Here is a 17,673-nt window from a genome sequence, read left to right on the forward strand (position 1 = left end):
TACATAAGGTCGAGTCCTGACTATGGATCAAATTTTGAAATCTAGGTTTTTGGCAATTGGAATAGCAGAAATAAGGAAGTAAATAAGATTATTCTGTGTCTGAGATGTTTAACATGCAGTTTGATGGGGTACACATTTTTGTTGTCAGGAGGGGAGAGGTCATTCACATTACAGGCAGGACAGGACCTCTCAATAGCATCTTATCCTGGGTATAGCCTATCCTTGGCATTCATTCATTTAATAAATAGTAACTGAGCATCAATCCAGAAGCTGAGTTATCTTACTAAACTCAGCAAGTGTCAGGCTTAGAACAGATGCATAATTGCTAAATTTAATTTGTCAATAGACATACATTCATAAAAGAGTCATTTCCAGCAAGCGTAAGCTAATTTCTTTTTCTATTTGGAAAGCAGGTGTGAACTGGAAGACTACTTGGTGAGTATAAACTCAAAACAAGAAAAACACAGGAATTTGAGTGAGACATTTCACATAAACACCAACAGAGTCCCAAGAAATGCACCTGTCCTATAAGAGAAAACAGCATTCTAGAGACCAGTAGCTCTCCAGCTCAAAACCCTGTATGCCTCTCCCAGAAACTACAAGACACAACCTAATAATATTTGCCTCTCTGAACCCTAGATCAGTGGTGGTCCCCAACCCCCGGGGCCGTGGACCGATACCGGTCCGCAGAGAAAGAATAAATAACTTACATTATTTCCGTTTTATTTATATTTAAGTCTGAACGATGTTTTATTTTTTAAAAATGACCAGATTCCCTCTGTTACATCCATCTAAGACTCATTCTCTTTTTTTTTTGTATTTTTCTGAAGCTGGAAACGGGGAGAGACAGTCAGACTCCCGCATGCACCCGACCGGGATCCACCCGGCATGCCCACCAGGGGGCGTCGCTCTGCTGCGACCAGAGCCACTCTAGCGCCTGGGGCAGAGGCCAAGGAGCCATCCCCAGCGCCCGGGCCATCTTTGCTCCAATGGAGCCTCGGCTGCGGGAGGGGAAGAGAAAGACAGAGAGGAAGGAGGGGGGGGGGTGGAGAAGCAGATGGGCGCTTCTCCTGTGTGCCCTGGCTGGGAATCGAACCCTGGACTTCTGCACACCAGGCCGACACTCTACCACTGAGCAAACCGGCCAGGGCCCATCTAAGACTCATTCTTGACACTTGTCTTGGTCATGTGATACATTTATCCGTCCTACCCTAAAGGCTGGTCCGTGAAAATATATATTTCCTGACATTAAACCGGTCCGTGACCCAAAAAAGGTTGAGGACCACTGCCCTAGATTCCTTATTAGTGTCCAGTTTATGTCTAGATATATTACTTTTCCTCATTGAGTCACACTCTAGTGGGTATAAGACCTTTTCCGCAAGAGGACACACCGGAGGTGGTAGGCAGCATGGGAAGCAGCAGATGCTGTCTGTCTGCTGGGGGCTGGCAGCGCTAGGCCAGCAGCTTTACCACGTGCCCCAGCTGGGAGAACTCAATTTCCATCTGGGGAAAAAAGCTGGAAGTCACAAGTCATCCCAGCCATTCCCTTAGGCTGCCGTTATCCCAGGAAGCGAAGTAGGGGGAGGGAATACACGTCAGAGACAGGAAAGGTGAGTGTTAGGTCACTGCAGGAGGGACGCACAAGGCCTGATGAGTTTTATAAGTAGTTTATTTTTGCATCTGCAAAACAGATGAGCTGAGACTCTAATGGCATCAACAGAGAGAGGCAGGAAGAGGCTGTCTGATTGAGGGACTACACAGGCTTTTGCTGATGTAGGGGCTGGACATGCTCAGATGAGCATATCCTGGTTTGTGGCCTTGGTCACAGACTGTTTTCCTTTCCCAACCCTCAGGTCCCTCCGGAAGGCCTTGTCCCAAGGACACTTTCCAGAACCTTCCCAGGGTGGGGGGACTTGCTTAAGGGGAGGTTGAGGTTGGGTGAGGGGAACTGAAGTTTAAAGACGCCTTGAGTTTAAAGACACCCTGGACCCAAACCTTACATTCCAGCCTTGTTTTTTTAAGGAAAAGGGGTGAAGGTCTCTTCTCCTGTAGCTACTTCCTGCTGGTTAGGGTCGGTGAAATATCTAGGGGCAGGGGCTGGTCTGGGATTGGGCTCAGTGGTATGAAGTTAGGTGGTTTGAAGTGGTGACTTGAAGCAACATAGTCTCTCCGATGGACTGGTCTGTGAACGTCCTAAGGCGGTCCTGGAGAAAAGAGGAAAGGAGGTGCATGAGACATGGTCCAAAAATTAAAGCAAGTATGAGGAGCGATTTAGTACCTATGAAAGGGAGTAGCCGTGCGGAGCAATCGCACTTGTTTAAGCATCCTCGGTGCTAGATGACATTCTCTTATCTTAGTGGCTCTTCTAGTTAGCTTATGAGCCATTTCTCTAACTAGGCCTAATTGGCATAGAAACAGCATTCCTCTTCTAGGAAGAGGCACGGTCCCTCTTTTAGCTGTAACAAGATCCAATTCTCACCTGTTTTGTAAGGTATGGGCTGTGAGAGTCTATTTGGTCCTGTAAATTGACTAAGCTTTTTGCAATATTCTCTAGGCTCTCTTGTAGACTCTCTGATAGGGTTTTGAAGTATTGTAGAGCTGTGACTAGTCCCCCTATATCTGTCCCAACTCCCGAAGTTATGTAGAGAGTTACTGAGAGAGGGATGAGCTGCACTGCCCTCCTCTGCTGGACTTGCTGAGTCACTGGACTAGGCAGGGACTGGTTGTTGGGGGCTGGATCAACACTGGGAGAGAGGTATGCTAGAGAACAGGATTCTGTCCAGTTTGTAGGAAGGCAGAGGTGGGCATCCTTGCTGCAGAGGAAGAATATTCCCTGTTGCGTTAAGCAGGGAGAGAGATGAACTGAGAAGAGGTGAGAAAGAGGAAAGGGAGGTGTGCTCCTTTCTTGAGGAGCGCACCTGTCCGGACTGATAATGCAGATGTCATTGCAGCCACGACTAAGAGTGAGAAATAGGTAGTTGTGTCAGGTGCAGTGAAAATGAGAGGGAGCAGTGAGGTGGGAGGTGATCCAAGGGAAAGGGGGTAACAGTGGTTAAAAGAAGAGGCTTGAAATGTGGGAAAGGAGAACGGGACTGGCTGGAGAAAGCGGCTGTTTGTCTCAGGAGAGAGCTGGTAATTTATTCATTGAAACTAAAGTGTGCTTGGAAGTTGCATGCTGTTTTTGGCAGATGGCTAACTGAAGTGTTCCCTGAAGTTCTGGAGAAGTAGAAGGGGGCTTGACTTAGTAGGGGAGTATGTAGAGCAGTGGAGTCAACCTGGTCTCTACCGCCCACTAGTGGGCGTTCCAGCTTTCAGGGTGGGCGGTAGCAGAGCAACCAAAATATAAATAAAAAGATAGATTTAACTATAGTAAGTTGTTTTATAAAGATTTATTCTGCCAAACTTAGCGAAAATCCGACATAAAGTACTTGGTAAGTAATTATTATTATATGCCTTAACTTGCTGTAATTCTGCTTTATAAATCTTATAAAGTAAAGTTACTTCCCTACTCTATAAATTACCATTACTGTAGAACCGGTGGGCAGTTAGAAAATTTTACTACTAACAGAGATACAAAAGTGGGCGGTAGGTATAAAAAGATTGACTACCCCTGGTGTAGAGCAACAGAGTCATTTTTGTGGGTGACATTAGGGGTGAGTGTTTTTAAATGGCTGTGTGAGTGTATGATGGGAAAGGTGCATTCGCAGTCAGTGTATGTGTTAATTTCGCATCCCTGGGCGAGGGTCAGTGCTCTGGTGAGAACTACTAATTCAGCTTGTTGGGATGTGGTTTCTAGGGGGAAGGATTTGGCCTTCATAGTTTGGTGGAGGGAAAGGCTTGAATTCAGGAGGGAGGGAGAGTTTGTGTAGCTAGTAAATCAGAAAGACTGAAAAGGAACAAACTGTTATTGGTTGTCCAAAAGTGAGTTTTTTGCTGTCTTATCCATCTCATCCTAGGATGGGGATTGGTCAGCTGAAATAAAGAGGAAGGAGGGAATAAAGCGGTGATTTCCTAGATGACAGAGGAAGGGGGTGATCAGAGGTTTGGAGGGAACACTATGGACCTCAACAATCGAGATGGAGGAAGGAAACAGCAGTTCTAAAAATGGAGGGGTGCCAAATCAGTGGCCCCCATAGCTAACAGCAAAGAAATGCCTTACCGGTGACCTGTAGAGCTCCCCGAGGCGTCACCATTCAGATGGTGGAGGTGGGGGCCTGTGGTGAGGTTTCCTCTTTCCCCCAGGATGCCAAACAGAGCTGCTGCATCCAGGCTGGTGCTGGCAGCACAGCTCATGGCCCGCTCCTGCTCATGGATCCTCTGAGAATTAAGCCATCTATCCAGAAGCTGGAGGGAGAAGAGGATAAGAGGAGAGGTCCGTTCAGCTGCATCCCAGAGGACAGAAAGCTATTCTTGAACCTGGCTGTGACAAAGTATCGGGACAAGACTTCTGACAGCTGGACCTCTGTTGCCAACAGGCAGGTTACATGTGGGCCTGGCACCAGAGGCCTTCAGCCCTCCAGCCTCCAGCTTTTCTCTTCTTGAGCAGCATGGGCACGACGGTGTGGGTGTTGCTGCCTGCCAGCGAGCACATGGCCCGAAGGGTCTCCTTCTCAGTGTTGTGCTCCAGCTGCAACCTGAGCAGACACAGGATGTTCTCCACAATTTCCTTCACCTACAGGGTAGAGCCAGAAGAACCTCAGTCATTCCTTCTTTACTTCCTTTCTTCCCCCTCCCTCTCTACCCAATCCTCAAACTCAGGGGGCCTACTGGCCAACCTGTCAGTAACTCTTCTTAAGGCCAGTTCTGGGGTGCCAGACCCAGACCAGCAGAAACCACAAAAGGAATTCCAGAATGTTGTGCCAAAGCCCACTAGAGCAAATACCTGCCCACAGCCCTAAAGGCAGAGGGGACCCGCAGGCGACTCAGGAGACACAGGATCCCTCCTGAAGAAGGCAAAGGCCCTGGAGACACTCAGGGCTTTCCCTCCCAGCTAAGATCAACTTCCACCCATGAAACTGCAGGGACAGCCCGGCCTGTGGCAGCGCAGTGGATTAAAAAGCAATGACCTGGAACGCTGAGGTCACCTGTTCAAATCCCTGGGCTTGCCTAGTCAAGGCGATATGGGAGTTGATGCTTCCTGCCCCCCGTTCTGTCTCTCCCTCTCTCTAAAAGTGAATAAGTAAAATCAAAAATAAAATGAGAGAGAGAGAGAGAGAGAGAGAGAGAAGGAGGAGGAGAAGAAAGGAAAGGGAAGGGAAGGGAAGGGAAGGGAAGGGAAGGGAAGGGAAGGGAAGGGAAAAGAAGATAAAAGAAAAATGAAAACTGCAGAGACAGGGGCATAGCATGTGGAAGGACCATAAGGCTCTTGTCTGGCCCTCAGATCTCTAATCTCCGAACCTCAGGGAAGCCCATTTTATCAGAATACCTCAAGGACACCCCCATGGTGTCCTTCCATTTCTGAAACCTGGGCCAGGCGAGTCACATAAATGACGGGAGGCAATGGGTGTCTGGGGGTGGGGGACAGGAGGGTCTGGAGAGCCAATGTTTATATAACAGGGATGGTAGCCACACACAGTTGCCCTATGTGACCCCATTTTAAAGTGTTTGTTTTTCAATGCAATGAGAAATGTAGAGTTTTTCATGCTAAACCTTCCCAGTTTTACGTTCGCCTAAAAGAAAATTTACGCAAAGGTCAGAACCATTCTGTGAGCTTGTTAGCAATCCACAGCCTTACCCTTCACAGTAGTCTGAGCCCCCTGTCACTCCCGGGATTCAGGGTCAATCCCCCAACAATGCCTATGCCCCTTCACAGACTGGTCATTTACTGAGGAATCGGCCACCAGGTAGGAGGCACTGCAGTTACAGACTCAGGATTACAATGTCAGAGCTCAGAGTGGGACCACAGAGAAAATCTAGTGCCAGCCTACTTGTGAGAAGTGAGTGAATTAAAGCCACCTGAGGACAGGGATGTGCCCAAGGTCCACCAGCTGGTCAGTCACAGAGCCAGTGGAAGTGCCCAGAGCTCTTGGCTTTCAGGACAGAGCTCCCACCATTGCACCACACTACCTCTATGATGTCTGTGCCCCGCTCCTCCATGAGAGCACTCATCAACTGGGCTGAAGCCACAGACACCTTGGCCCTGCTGTCGGTCAGGTCCTCCTCTGCCATCAGCACCAGGTTGGTGAGCTGGGTCTGAGTGAAGAACTCAGCAAACGCCTGCAAAAGGGAGGAAGCGGGCTGGAAGCGGGGTCCCCTGCATGAAATAGCCTGTGCCATCCCCCCTGGTTGGGGAGGGCTCCTCCGGGGACGTGATGTGCTTTTGTCCTAGGCCTGTGCTGCCGGCCCAGCTCCTAGAAGACTCGCTCACTGGGCTGGCGTGTTTGGGGATGGGGGAAAGAGAACTCTGACCTCAGATGCCGTGTGGGCTCAGAGGTCAGTGTTTGCAGAGCAGAGCACTGGGACAGGAGGGCTGGGGCTGAGACCCGCACTGCCATCTCTCTGAGGCACAGGTTGAGTCTACACATTGCTCACAAAGCACCGTTAGCACGAAGCAAGTGCTTCTGGGCGGGCGAGTAACAAGGAAGGAGCAGGGCCCATCATGCTCAAGGGGAACAAAGGGCAGCGTGTGGCAGGAAACCTCCCCCAAAGGAAAAGTTCCCATCTAGTAATGGAAGGGGAAGGGAGATGGGATCAGAGAGTCCCACCCCAGGAGGCTATAACACCATGTGGATGAGAGGCCCAGGCTCCCCCTACTTTGTCTCTGGTCCTGACGCCTCACCTTTGCAATCTCAAAGGTATTCTGGTTGAAAATGTTGGCACTATAAACTTCTATCTTGCCATCATCTTCCCGCAAGCCAGATGTCTTCCTCTGCATCTCTGAAACAAAGACAATGGGCCCAACCCCTCAGACACTCAGAAGGCATCCTAGCTCCCTGCTTCCCCACCTCGTACCCTCAAATTCCAACCGAATAAGTCAGCTGGGGCTATGTACATCTAGTGGGGCTGAGAGAGGAGCAATGGGAATTAACGTCCTCGAGGAAGGCAGGGGGCTGAGGTCAAAGGAACCCCCACATTACCTGCCTCAGAGCAGAGACAGGATGGGATAAAAGTATGGGGATCAACCAGAGGAGGAGAAAAGATGTCAAAATTCTGTTTCCCGTGTTGGTGTTTTCTCCCAAGAGATTATCTGTGGATGGTTGGGGGCAGGTTGCTCAAAGGAAATGCGGTACTCAGGTAGCTTCTTGGCTGTCACTCTTCTGGGACTGGGTGTGTGGGGACGGCCGGGCCTAGGTGGGAGGCTGGAGGGGGGGTGACAGAGAGGGTTCCCCATACTCTTTTTCCGCAAGAGGACACAGTAGAGTTGGTAGACAGCCTTCGAAGACTGGAAGCGAATGCTGGCCGCTGGGTCCTGGCAGTGCTTGGCCAGCAGCATTACCAAGTTCTCCAGCCGGGTGAACTCAATTTCCATCTGGGGAGAAAAGCGGAAGTCAGAGGTCATCCCAGCCATGCCCTTTAGGCTGAGCTGTCACAGGAAACGAAGTAGGGGGTGGGAATGCCCATGTCAGAGACAGGAAAGGTGAGACTGGGTGAGGTGAACGGCAGTGAATGTAGACTGGTGAATTGTGGCCATAAAGGACATAAGGAATCACAGTTTTTAAAATAACCTTACTTTCACCCCTTCTTTGCCTCTTGACACCCCACTCATCTGTCAAGCCTACCTCAAATGTCTCTTCCCCAATAAAGCTATCCCTGACCCCCTCACTTGGAACTGTTTAGGTCTTTCATTCTCATATATTTGGTTAATATATTTATTATCAACTTGTATTTAAATTTGTCCTATGCATGCCCTCTCCCCACTGGACTGTAAGACACATGACGTCAGGAAACTGCCTTGGTAATCTGTGCATTCACTACAGCACCTAGCACAGTGCCTGGCACAAGGTGAGTATTTAGTAACTGTTAGTTCAGACAAACAGTATCAAACTGAATCAAGTGGAATGAAACATAATTGGTGGGTGCGGACAAAGACCAACTAGAAGATGTCAGAAGGGAGAAAGGAGAAAACAAGTTGGAATGCACAGGAGAAAACAGGATGAGGCCTGGGGGCTGGGGGGAATGGGAGGAGGAGAGGGAGTGACCGAGGCTAGGTAATGTAAGGAATGAAGTTTGGGATAAAGGTAGGGATTAGGGCAAGCAGACAAGTATGAGGGCCGCTGGGCTCCCACTCACTTTGAAGTTGTCCATTTTTGCAGTAAAATCAAGAATTCTGGCAGCACAGCTCATGGCCCGCTCCTGCTCATGGATCCTCTGAGAATTAAGCCATCTATCCAGAAGCTGGAGGGAGAAGAGGATAAGAGGAGAGGTCCGTTCAGCTGCATCCCAGAGGACAGAAAGCTATTCTTGAACCTGGCTGTGACAAAGTATCGGGACAAGACTTCTGACAGCTGGACCTCTGTCGCCAACAGGCAGGTTACATGTGGGCCTGGCACCAGAGGCCTTCAGCCCTCCAGCCTCCAGCTTTTCTCTCATCTAGGAGCCAGAAATCTTCATTCCTACACCCCCTTCTTTCAGGTTAAAGCAATGGCTCTCAAAATATATTGACTCTGATTCACTTCAGTGGGTCAACACACCCCAGTGTTCCTACCCACCTCTTCCCGTTCTTCAGTAGGAAGAGAACTCGGCAGTAACCAAAAAGAATCACTATATTCACAGTTTCCAGGGTAAAGTGTGTGTAAATCTGCTTGAATAAAATAATTATGAATGGGCCTGAGCTGTGGTGGCGCAGTGGGATAAAGTGTCGACCTGGAAGTGCTGAGGTCGCCAGTTCAAAACCCTGGGTTTGCCTGGTCAAGGCACATATGGGAGTTGATGCTTCCAGCTCCTCCCCCTTCTCTCTCTCTCTCTGTCTCTCTCCTCTCTCTCTCTCTCTCTCTCTCTGTCTCTCCCTCTCCTCTCTAAAATGAATTAAAAAAATAATTATGAATGATTTCACTTGAAACACAATGCATATATTTTGAAACTGAATAATGAAAATACAACACTATGTATGGGATGCAGCTAAAGTAATGTCATAAGGGAAATGTATAGCACTAAATATGTTTATTAGAAAAGTTGAAATATCTGAAGTCAATAATCTAAGTTTCCACTTAGGAAAATAAAACTAATATATCTAATAAATTCAAAGCTAGTAAAAGAAAATACAACAGATAATATCAAAAATCAATGAAATTGAAAACAAAAACAGAAAAATATGAAGAGAATGAATAGAAAAAAACAAAAAGCTGGTTCTTTTAAAAGATCAATACTATTAATAAACTTCTAGCAAGACAGACAAAGCAGAAAAAAAGACACAAGAATGAAAACTCTCTGCAGAGCCCTGGCCGGTTGGCTCAGCGGTAGAGCGTTGGCCTAGCGTGCGGAGGACCCGGGTTCGATTCCCGGCCAGGGCACACAGGAGAAGCGCCCATTTGCTTCTCCACCCCTCCGCCGCACTTTCCCCTCTGTCTCTCTCTTCCCCTCCCGCAGCCAAGGCTCCATTGGAGCAAAGATGGCCCGGGCGCTGGGGATGGCTCTGTGGCCTCTGCCCCAGGCGCTAGAGTGGCTCTGGTCGCAATATGGCGACGCCCAGGATGGGCAGAGCATCGCCCCCTGGTGGGCAGAGCGTCGCCCCCTGGTGGGCGTGCCGGGTGGATCCCGGTCGGGCGCATGCGGGAGTCTGTCTGACTGTCTCCCCGTTTCCAGCTTCAGAAAAATGAAAAAAAAAAAAAAATTTAAAAACAAAAACAAAAAAAAAAAAAACCTCTCTGCAGACATTAAAGCATAATAAGGAATACTACCGACAACTCTCACATAAATTCAACATTTTAGATAAAACGGAAACAATCAGTTTTACATAAACTAATACTCACTTAGGATAAAACAGGTAGTCTGAATAATCCTATAACTCCTTTATAGACTAAACATGAAGATTTTAAAAACTTCCTATAAGAAAAACCTCCATGTCAAGATGGTATTAATGGTGAATTCTACCAAACACCTAAATAAGAAATAATATTAATTTTACTCAGAATCTTCTATGAGTTAGAAAAGAGAACACTTCCTAACTTGTTTTATGAGGCCAATATTAACTTGATACGCAAATTAACAAAGACTGCAAAAATGAAAAAGAAAGAAAACTACAAGTCAACATTTCTCATGACCATAGACACAAAAAGCCTCAACAAAATATTAACAAATTAAGCCCAGCAGTATATAGGAAGAATAATACACCACAATTAAGTGTGGTCTAAACTAGGAATGCAAGACTGCTCCCCCCCCCCCCGAAGCTGGAAATGGGGAGAGACAGTCAGACAGACTCCCGCATGCGCCCGACCAGGATCCACCTGGCACGCCCACCAGAGGCGACGCTCTGCCCACCAGGGGGCGATGCTCTGCCCCTCCGGGGTGTCGCTCTGCCGAGACCAGAGCCACTCTAGTGCCTGGGGCAGAGGCCAAGGAGCCATCCCCAGCGCCCGGGCCATCTTTGCTCCAATGGAGCCTTGGCTGCGGGAGGGGAAGAGAGAGACAGAGAGGAAGGAGGGGGGGGTGGAGAAGCATATGGGCGCTTCTCCTATGTGCCCTGGCCGGGAATCAAACCCGGGTCCCCCGCACGCCATGCCGACGCTCTACCGCTGAGCCAACCGGCCAGGGCCGCAAGACTGCTTTTATACTTGAAAATTAATGTAATAGTCTACAGAAGAAAATCAACATGATCATATCAATTGATGCAGAAAGTATTTTACAGAATTCAACATCTCTTCATATTCAAAATTCTCAGCAAACTAGGAATAGAAGCAAACTTTCTAACCTGATGAATGGCATCTATAGAGAGCCTATAACAGACATCATATTTAGTGGTGTTAAGAATGATCGACTTTCCCCCAAGCTGGGAATGAGGCAAAGATGGCTACTATCACCACTCCTATTTAACATTATGCTGGAAGTCCTAGCCAGTACAATAAGGCATGAAAATGAAATAAAAGGTAGAAAATTAGAAGGAAAAAAAATGAAATGGTCCCTATTTGCAAACAAGATGATTTCTACATAGAAATATTCTAAACAATTTCACAGCCCCGACCAAAAGTCTTATAGGTAAACCCGAAAATGCAACTGAATTTCTATATGCTAGGAATGAAAAATTGGAAATCAAAATCTTCTGATTGATTGCATTTATATCAAAAATTGAAATATTTAGATATGCACAGTATCTTAATGCTGAAAACTCCAAATACTAATTAACAAAATCAAAATAGATTGAACAATAATGAGACATAAACTTGATTATGGATTAGAAGACTCAACATCATCAAGATTTCAATTCTTATAAGCTGAATCTATGGATTTAAGGCAACTCCATAAAAGATACAAAGAAGAAAGAGAAATTATATCACACAATTTTAAGACTTTACTAAAGCCATTTACACACTGGAATACTACACAGCTGTAAAAAAGAAGAAAATCTTACCCTTTGTGACAGCATGGATAGACCTGGAGATTATTATAAGTGAAATAAGCCAGTCAGAGAAAGACAAATACCATATGATCTCACTTCTATGTGGAATCCAATGTAAACAAACTGAACTGATGAACGAAAGAGAAAGTCATGACAGCTGTCAGACGGAGTAGGGGGAGGGGACTGGATGAGAGAAGGTGAAGACATCAGTCAGAAAACATACAAACACAACACACAGACAACCGTGTGGCTACAGCCAGAGGGAAAGGGTGGTGTGGGCTAGGTGAGGTGGGCAAAAATGGGAAAATGGAGGCCAAGAGACTTTGCTTGGGGCAGAGGGCACATGATGCAGTGTGTAGAAGGGGTTTTATTGGTGTGTACACTTGAAACCTGGATGGATTTACAAACCAATGTCATCCAATAAATTCAGTTAATAAAATACATAAGTAATTTAAAAGACTTTACGAAGCTAAAATAATCAAGATAGTGTGGTACTGATGAAAAGATAAAAAAACCAGTGGAACACAACGCAGAGTCCAATACAGATCTACACAAACAAGGCCAATCGATTCTGACAAATGTATAAATGCAATTCAATCCATGAAGGATCCTGTTGAAACAATTGCAAAATATTGAACTGCAACCTAAATCTCATACTTTATATAAAAATTAATTCAAGATGGGTCACAGGTTTAAATGTAAAACATAAAACTAAACAGCTTTCAGAAGAAAACAGAGAAGAAATACTCAGAACCTACTTCTTGGACATGACACCAAATCACAACTCAAGAAAGGAAAAAATGGCCCTGGCCGGCTGGCTCAGCGATAGAGCGTCGGCCTGGCGTGCGGGGGACCCGGGTTCGATTCCCGGCCAGGGCACATAGGAGAAGCGCCCATTTGCTTCTCCACCCCCCCCCCTCCTTCCTCTCTGTCTCTCTCTTCCCCTCCCGCAGCCAAGGCTCCATTGGAGCAAAGATGGCCCGGGCGCTGGGGATGGCTCCTTGGCCTCTGCCCCAGGTGCTAGAGTGGCTCTGGTCTCGGCAGAGCGACGCCCCGGAGGGGCAGAGCATCGCCCCCTGGTGGGCAGAGTGTCGCCCCTGGTGGGCTTGCCAGGTGGATCCTGGTCGGGCGCATGCGGGAGTCTGTCTGACTGTCTCTCCCTGTTTCCAGCTTCAGAAAAATACAAAAAAAAAAAAAAAAAAGAAAGGAAAAAATATAAAATGGACTTCATCAAAATTTAGGACGTTGGCTCTTTAGAGGAGCCTGTCAAGAGAATGCCAGGACAAAGTACAGCTGGCTCTCTCTGTGGAGCAGGCCCCTGCCCCAGGTGCACTTTTCTTGCTCTCCCTTTCTTAAGCTCTAAGCGCCCTTCTTTCGCCCTGTAACTAGTTTCCTGAGCCCATTTCTCCAACAGCTCACTTCTTCTACCTATGTAACTTTCTTTTTATTTATTTATTTATTTATTTTGTATTTTTCCAAAACTAGAAGTGAGGAGGCAGTCAGAGAAACTCCCGCATGCGCCAGGTTGTGATCCACCTGGCATGTCCACTAGGGGGCAATGCTCTGCCCATCTGGGGTGTTACTCCCTTGCTGCCAGAGCCATTTTAGCGCCTGAGGTGGAGGCCATGGAGCTATCCTCAGTGCCCCAGCAAACTTTGGTTCAATGGAGCCTTGGCTGCGGGAGGGTAAGAGAGACAGAGAGGAAGGAGAGGGGGAGGGGTGGAGAAGCAGATGGGCGCCTCTCCTGTGTGCCCTAGCCAGGAATCAAACCCAGGACTTCCACACACTGGGCCGATGCTCTACCACTGAGCAAGTGGCCAGGGCCCTACCTCTGTGACTTTCTAAACTTTCTCTTGAAGTTCAGGGTAAAAATAAGTTAAACTACAGATTGGATGAAAACATTTGGAAATTATGAATCTGACGAAAGACATGTGACCATTAAATTTAGTGAAAGAAACCAATCTCATAAAAGCTGACATACTGGATAATTCCATGTGTATACCATCCTCAAAATGACAAAGTTACTGAGACAAAGAACAGAGTGGCGGCTGCCCAGGAATAGAGACAAGGGGGAGAGGAGATACGGCTAAAAAGGGGTAGCATGAGGGAATTTCTCTTGGGGGGGGGGGAGTATCCTATATCATTATGGTGGTGGTGGTGATGGGGACACAATTCTATAAAAAAGATCAATTGCAGCCCTGGCCAGGTAGCTCAGTGGTAGAGCATCAGCCTAGCGTGCAGGAGTCCCGGGTTCGATTCCCGGCCAGGGCACACAGGAGAGGTGCTCATCTGCTTCTCCACCCCTCCCCCTCTCCTTCCTCTCTTTCTCTTCTCCTCCTGCAGCCAAGGCTCCATTGGAGCAAAGTTGGCCCGGGCACTGAGGATGGCTCTGTGGCCTCTGCCTCAGGTGCTAGAATGGCTCTGGTTGCAACAGAGCGGTGTCCCAGATGGGCGGAGCATCGCCCCCTGGTGGGCATGCCGGGTGGATCCCGGTCGGGTGCATGCGAGAGTCTGTCTGACTGCCTCCCCGTTTCCAGCTTCAGAAAAATACAAAAAAAAATTAAAAAATCATGTTCACCCAGAACCTCTGAATGTGACCTTGTTCAGAATTAAGGTCTTTGTAGATAATTCAAGTTAAGGTGAATTAGTATTGAATATGGTGGGTCCTAATCCAATGACGGCTGTCCTTATTAAAAAGAGAAAATGAACACACACAGAAGAATGCTCTGTGAAAATAAATGGGGGCAGAGATTGAAAAGAGCTGTAACTAAGCCAAGACACCACAGGTTGCCAGGGGCCACCAGAAGCTAGGAGAGACGCATGAAACAGATGCTCCCTCACAGCCTCCAGGAGGAACCAACCTCGCTGAGACCCTGATTCTGGACTTCTAGCCTTTGGAACTATGAGAGAATGTAATTCTGTTGTCTGAAGCCACTCATCTGTGGTACTCTGTTATGGCAGCCCTAGGACACCAATACACTATCGGGGGCTTCGTCCCACTGACCTCCAAGCAGTTCTCCATCCAAGTGGGCGTCTCAAGAACAAGTGCCTCCATTAGACTTTGGAGGGATTGCAGAGTCTCATTCAACAGAACCTGAGGGGAAAAGAGAATTGCAGAGGTATCAGCCCCAACGCCCCTTTCTAAACTCTGCTCAGCACTCTGGCTCTCTCTCCCAGGACGCCTTCCTGGAAAACGGCTGCTCCAAAGGTTTCTCCCTACCTTCCAAGCGCTGCCTGCCCGCCATTCACTTGAACAGATTCCTGTGTTGTTTTCACCAGAGCACAAAGGTCCACCTGCTGTGCACTTTGTCCTGGTGGGCTGGGAGTTCCCCATAACATGGCTGCCCCGCCCCCTCCACCCTCACTCCCTCACTGGAGCCCACCAGGGACTCTGCCATGGGGAGCAGCCATGACTGAGGGCTGGCCAGGCAAGCTGCAGGGCACCTGAGTCACAAAAGCTAGGACAGTGGGCTTCTCTCTCTCGCCCTTGACTGAACTCAGTGGCCTTGCAAAAAAGAGGAAGCTATTGGAAGAGAAATAAAACAGGAAAGGGAGGGAACAATAAAAAAATGTGAAAGAGCCAGGAAGATGGAAAGAAAGGAACTAAGAGAAGGAGGGACATGTGACTATTACAGGAAAGGGTACAGGCAATCTGGGATGATATCTTAGTGTTTCGGTTCCTCAGAGGCTTGAGGGAATGGGGGACCAGGGATGGCGAAGGAGTTGCCTTGTCAGACACATCCTGAAAACAGAGGAAGCCTGTGACAGAAGTAATGAAAGACAGGCCTGCCAGGTACTTCCAAAATCCCATCCAAAAAATTCTTGGCAAAAAGTCGTCACAGGGCCCTGGCCGGTTGGCTCAGTGGTAGAACGTCGGCCTGGCGGGCAGGAGTCCCGGGTTCAATTCCCAGCCAGGGCACACAGGGGAAGCGCCCAGTTGCTTCTCCGTCCCTCCCCCTCTCCTTCCTCTCTGTCTCTCTCTTCATCTCCCACAGCCAAGGCTCCATTGGAGCAAAGTTTGCCCAGGCACTGAGGATGGCTCTGTGGCCTCTGCCTCAGGCGCTAGAATGGCTCTGGTTGCCGCAGAGCAACGCCCCAGATGGGCACATCGGCCCCTGGTGGGCATGCTGGGTGGATCCCGGTCGGGTGCATGCGGGAGTCTGTCTGACTGCCTCTCTGTTTCCAGCTTCAGAAAGATACAAAAAAAATAAAAGTTGTCACATGTATTGTTCTGTAATTTTTAAAACTCCTTATGCAAGAAGCAGAAGCAAAAAATAGAAGGTGGGGACCGACCAGGGGATAAAGAGCTGAAATAGAACCAGGGCAGCAGAGGCAGAGTGGGTGGCATGTTGTTACTTGAAGTTACTGATGATGGTCATTGCCTTCTGTCTAATGGGGCTGGAGATGGACGTCAATGGCTCCTCCCTGATTAGCTCCTGTCACACGTACACACAGAGGATGGTGAACATATTCTTCTTGCCTGCCTCTACCTCCTCCCACTCCAGGTTTCATTCATGAGAAGGTGAAATGTAGAATGACTAGGGACTCCAAAAGACTCTGAGGACATCACCTCTCTCCTACTCCCAACCACACCTTCCCCACAGGACTCATTTCTGCTTTGAGGATGGGAAAGGGGGCACTAATACAAAAAGCAACACCAGAAGATCTGGACTTCTACCTTCAGGCCTAGCCTAGGAGTGTTACCAACAGTTCCCACAGGACCCACCCTCCCTATCCATGCACTCCCTCCTCCATCCCCGAGAGGTACTCACCACCATACAGATTACAACTGAAGAGGAAGACAGGGGAGGGGAAAGAGAGGGGTGGTGAAGCAGATGGTCCATTCTCCTGTGTGCCTTGACCGGGAATTGAACCCAGGACTTCTACACACCAGACTGACGCTCTACCACTGAGCCAACCAGCCAGGACCCCAACTCTCTCTCTCTCTTTTTTTTTTACAGACAGAGAGTCAGAGAGAAGGATAGACAGGGACAGACACACAGACAGGAAGGGGGAGATGAGAAGCATCAATCATTAGTTTTTCGTTGTGTGTTGCAACACCTTACTTAACTGTTCATTGATTGCTTTCTCATATTTGCCTTGACCGTGGGCCTTCAGCAGACCGAGTGACCCCTTGCTCAAGCCAGTGACCTTGGGCTCAAGCTGGTGAGCTTTTGCTCAAACCAGATGAGCCCGCACTCAAGCTGGCGACCTCGGGGTCTTGAACCTGGGTCTTCCACATCCCAGTTCAATGCTCTATCCACTGCGCCACCGCCCGGTCTGGCTGACTCTCTTTTTTTTTAATTGGTGTCATTATTTCTCTCCCATGGAGAGTCTTAAATAGTCGCTTCTTTCTTGGGGAGGCATTCATACAAAGTATATTAAAGAACTTTGTTTTCATATGGCTCATAATAGAAGCAGAGCCTGGCTGAGAATTAATATTCTTTTCAATTTTTTCCAGAAGTGTGTTGACCAACATCTGGTTAGACTCTACAGGATCATTCTTCAGTTTCTGAAGAGCTAAAATGAGAAAAGAGGTCAACACAGATTCTCAGTCTCCAAGGACTCTTGACCCAATCCCCATTATTTTCTATCCACATGTCAGATTACATTATAACTTCATACAGAATACTTTGTCACTGTAATAGTAATACTGTTTTATGTAGGACAATGTTTAAATACAAACTGTTTTTTAAAAAGGAAAGGAAGAGAAGTACTCAATACCGAAAAAAAAACCAATGTCTATATTTTCATACCTGTTCTTGCAGTATTTCTTAAATATCTAATATAGACATATTTTTATGAAAATAGAATTGATTTTTCTTCCTATAAAATATTCCTCTATATAATAGAATATCCAATGACATGATTTTAGCATAATTTCTTTGATGAACCCCTTATTAGTGAGTAACTAGGTGTTTGCAATGTCTCACTGTTGTAAACCACAACCATTCATTCACTCAGCAACTATTTATTGAGACTGTCATCAAGCACTGTGCCATGTGCTGGGGACACAGTGGGGAATATGAAAGAAGATGCCCCACAGCCAAGAATTTAACTCTCTAATGCAGGAACGAGCAAATAAGCAAGTAAACATGAATTAAGTACAAAGAAGGATATTTAAGAGTGCTGAGAACAAATAACTGGGAAGGACCCCTTAAGATAGGCCACTCAGGGAGAGA

At 47.5% G+C, this 17,673-nt stretch overlaps 3 protein-coding genes and 1 pseudogene across 5 annotated transcripts in view; all 4 read right to left on the reverse strand.

Annotated features, from left to right (window-relative positions):
- The window catches only part of LOC136393982 (keratin, type II cytoskeletal 8-like), a 56,966-nt pseudogene extending 52,673 nt beyond the window's left edge, over positions 1 to 4,293 (reverse strand).
- LOC136395739 (calcium/calmodulin-dependent protein kinase kinase 2-like) overlaps positions 1 to 17,673 on the reverse strand; it is a 1,028,348-nt gene that overhangs the window by 893,318 nt on the left and 117,357 nt on the right.
- LOC136395737 (maestro heat-like repeat-containing protein family member 7) lies at positions 1,673 to 15,928 on the reverse strand. Of its 3 annotated transcripts, none has more exons than XM_066370997.1 (8): positions 15,848 to 15,928; positions 14,496 to 14,585; positions 8,230 to 8,334; positions 7,333 to 7,468; positions 6,779 to 6,876; positions 6,067 to 6,216; positions 4,160 to 4,672; positions 1,673 to 2,204 (listed from the first exon to the last, which is right to left on the reverse strand). In XM_066370997.1, the coding sequence occupies exons 2-7, from the start codon at positions 14,544 to 14,546 to the stop codon at positions 4,481 to 4,483; spliced, it is 732 nt and encodes a 243-aa protein (XP_066227094.1). In that variant the 5' UTR covers positions 14,547 to 14,585; positions 15,848 to 15,928; the 3' UTR covers positions 1,673 to 2,204; positions 4,160 to 4,480. The 3 variants fall into 3 exon arrangements, with proteins under 3 accessions (XP_066227094.1, XP_066227093.1, XP_066227092.1); XM_066370996.1 differs by lacking the exon at positions 15,848 to 15,928 and adding an exon at positions 14,712 to 14,936; XM_066370995.1 differs by lacking the exon at positions 15,848 to 15,928 and having other exon boundaries at positions 14,496 to 14,936.
- Positions 15,015 to 17,673, reverse strand: part of LOC136395736 (maestro heat-like repeat-containing protein family member 1) — an 81,080-nt gene continuing 78,421 nt past the window's right edge. Inside the window, exon 41 of the mRNA XM_066370994.1 lies at positions 15,015 to 17,011. Within this exon, the coding sequence (XP_066227091.1) occupies positions 16,740 to 17,011 (272 nt within the window). The 3' untranslated portion in view covers positions 15,015 to 16,739. The remainder of the gene's footprint in view (positions 17,012 to 17,673) is intronic.

This window comes from Saccopteryx leptura, chromosome 2 (genome assembly GCF_036850995.1).
Source record: "Saccopteryx leptura isolate mSacLep1 chromosome 2, mSacLep1_pri_phased_curated, whole genome shotgun sequence".
Classification (NCBI taxonomy): domain Eukaryota; kingdom Metazoa; phylum Chordata; class Mammalia; order Chiroptera; family Emballonuridae; genus Saccopteryx; species Saccopteryx leptura.

What these genes read in the sequence shown, in the direction of transcription:
- LOC136395737 (XM_066370995.1), bottom strand. Translation starts at nt 14,825, where the DNA reads ATGGGGAACTCCCAGCCCACCAGGACAAAGTGCACAGCAGGTGGACCT. An exon ending in TGTCCTCTTGCGGAAAAAGA is followed by an intron (nt 6,877 to 7,332) that starts GTATGGGGAACC and finishes TCTTTGTTTCAG; the next exon opens with AGATGCAGAGGAAGACATCT. An exon ending in ATACCTTTGAGATTGCAAAG is followed by an intron (nt 6,217 to 6,778) that starts GTGAGGCGTCAG and finishes TCCCTTTTGCAG; the next exon opens with GCGTTTGCTGAGTTCTTCAC.